Source organism: Vitis vinifera, chromosome 4 (genome assembly GCF_030704535.1).
Source record: "Vitis vinifera cultivar Pinot Noir 40024 chromosome 4, ASM3070453v1".
Lineage (NCBI taxonomy): Eukaryota > Viridiplantae > Streptophyta > Magnoliopsida > Vitales > Vitaceae > Vitis > Vitis vinifera.
In genome coordinates, this window is record NC_081808.1 from 7,336,004 (window position 1) to 7,338,257 (window position 2,254).

A 2,254-nucleotide genomic window follows, 5' to 3' on the forward strand; every position below is an offset into this window, starting at 1 on the left:
TGGAATTGAAAACCTCACCTTCCAATAGCTCGTAGGAGATAACTAATGGATAGAAATCCAAAAGCTTATCAAGTATTGGCTGTTGGAAGTTGTCCAAAGGAAATAAAAACCAAACTTTGCATTAATGAACCATTAATGAAAAACGACTACCTTACCTTCGAGGTGCGAGAAATTTCCATGGGATTGCATCCAAGCCATCACATAACATCCATACTTTGAGAAACTAAAAGTTTTAGCCAATCATCCTCTGAGGAAAAGCCCTCAGAGGCTGTTTGGCTACTAAGAAAATAGAAATGGGGAAGAACAGGAGAAGAGAGAAAAAAAGAGCTTTATATATTTCTAAGTTAATGTCCAGAGGATCGATCCCCCAATCATCCCCTCCGTTTTGGAGGTGTTGTGCACCTCTATATATAGCAAAATTACAAGATAAAGCCTTATGTCGGCTGAATACAAGGTTACAAAAGGAATTTACACGAGAAAATATCAAGCTACAAATATTTGGGAAGTCGGTGGTGCGTGCGTGGAGAAACAGAGCATTTCAAAGGCATTTCGCAAGGTGCCTAAATCCACCTTGCGAAATTTCGCAAGGTGATTTCTTCATGGTGCGAAATGGCCAAATTTCGCACCATGAAGAAAATCTCCTTGCGAAATGGTGTTCTCATTTTGATGCAGTTGTCTTCCGAAGGCTATATCTTCCTCATTTCAGCTCTAAATTGTACACGGTTTGAAGCGTTGGATTCTTGACTTCCTGAGCTTTGAAATGGTATATAGTATGAAAAAAATGGACTTCGGGAAGTGCTCCAAAAGTGCAAAGGAAGACTGCAGCTGCTGTCCTCTGTTTTCCTCTCCTCCATTGTTCTTGTTTGTGCTCGTGTTTCCACTTGAAATTCAAGCTTGTAAACTTCCAAAATCCTTGCTTTAACTTGTCCAAGTAGCTCCTCCATCATTTTTCATGCTTGAATTGATTCATAAGCTGATAAAAACATGTAAACTTGCCACAAAATGGTTAAAACCAATTACTAAGGACCTTAATGAATTAATTGGGTTAAATGAATATGATTACTACACAAAGGTGCTTAAAACCATTATAATTAGGTCTACAAAATAGCACTTTTTGGTAGTAATCATGCATCTAATGGACATCCTCTATCTGCACTCCTAATTACCAGACAAAACGATAAGGATGGATTAGGTCTCACTTGGAGCAACCATTGCCCCCAAACCCTATCCTTCCTCCTTGTATGTCATATAGAACTGTTAGAGACACTTGTTGTCTATTTCCAATAATGGTTAATTCGGAGTTCATGGTTGATTTGGAGTTCCCAGCAAAAGCCAAGCAAAGACGAGATGCATCATTCCCCCAAATAACTCTCTTTCCATTCAAACGTACGTCGGCTCCTTCCCCAAAATGTAGCACTATCTCCGGTAGTAACACATCTTTCCTTCCACTTAAATTGTAGCATGTGTCCAATATGTCACCTTTCTTCCGCCTCCCATTGGAAAGAGGATATTTCGCCATTGCTTTCTTGAATGCAGCTGTGAGTGCTGAATAGGCTCGTTGAGGGAGGCAAGTGATGACAGTTCCCGAGTCTATTATAGTTCCAGGTGATGCAAACACGGAGCTGGGAACATTAAGTCGCTTGTTACCAACACTTATATCCAAGAGCTTGACGAAATAGTACCCTGACTCCTCTAACCCTGAGGTTCCAGGACCATTTACAAGCGATGTGAACTTTAAGGAGGATTGGGAAGTGGCTTTCTCTCCGAACAGCAGCGATCCAATGGAATCTTCCTCAGGGAGACAGTAACTGAAAACTTTTTTAAACTTCGAAGCTGTTTGAGATACGGTAGAAAGCTGCCCTTGTCCAAGCCCCAGCATCCCATCAGCTCCGCTGCCAAAATCACCCTCATTATTTCTGCCGCAACCGAATTGAAACTTAGGGAACACATCAGAAGGCTCCAATGTCATGGTATCGCATCCATAGTTTCCTACAGAGGTAGATTTATCGCCATATGTCATGTTATAGGTGTTCCCAACAGTACTTGGAATGCAAGAACCAAGTGAATAAGTCAACGATGCCGATGGGTCAAAATGCCGATGAGAGTCTTTTAAGCAGCGCACACAGGGTTTGCACTGTGTCCAAGTTATGCTGCTGCCGGTGTCCAATATTAACGTAAAATTTGTTGAGAAAATTTGGATACAATGGAGAAAAGAAACACTCTCACACACTCACTTTGATACAATAAAACTCTC

General features: G+C 41.1%; 1 protein-coding gene across 1 annotated transcript; it reads right to left on the reverse strand.

Annotated features, from left to right (window-relative positions):
• Nucleotides 1-1,195: 1,195 nt before the first annotated feature.
• LOC100854540 (aspartyl protease family protein At5g10770-like) lies at nucleotides 1,196-1,969 on the reverse strand. Its single transcript, XM_010650525.3, has one exon. It carries the CDS (start codon nucleotides 1,967-1,969, stop codon nucleotides 1,196-1,198), a length of 774 nt encoding a protein of 257 aa, XP_010648827.3.
• Nucleotides 1,970-2,254: the final 285 nt, after the last annotated feature.

Excerpts from the sequence above, each read along its gene's own strand:
- LOC100854540 (XM_010650525.3), bottom strand. The coding sequence starts at position 1,969 with ATGACATTGGAGCCTTCTGATGTGTTCCCTAAGTTTCAATTCGGTTGC.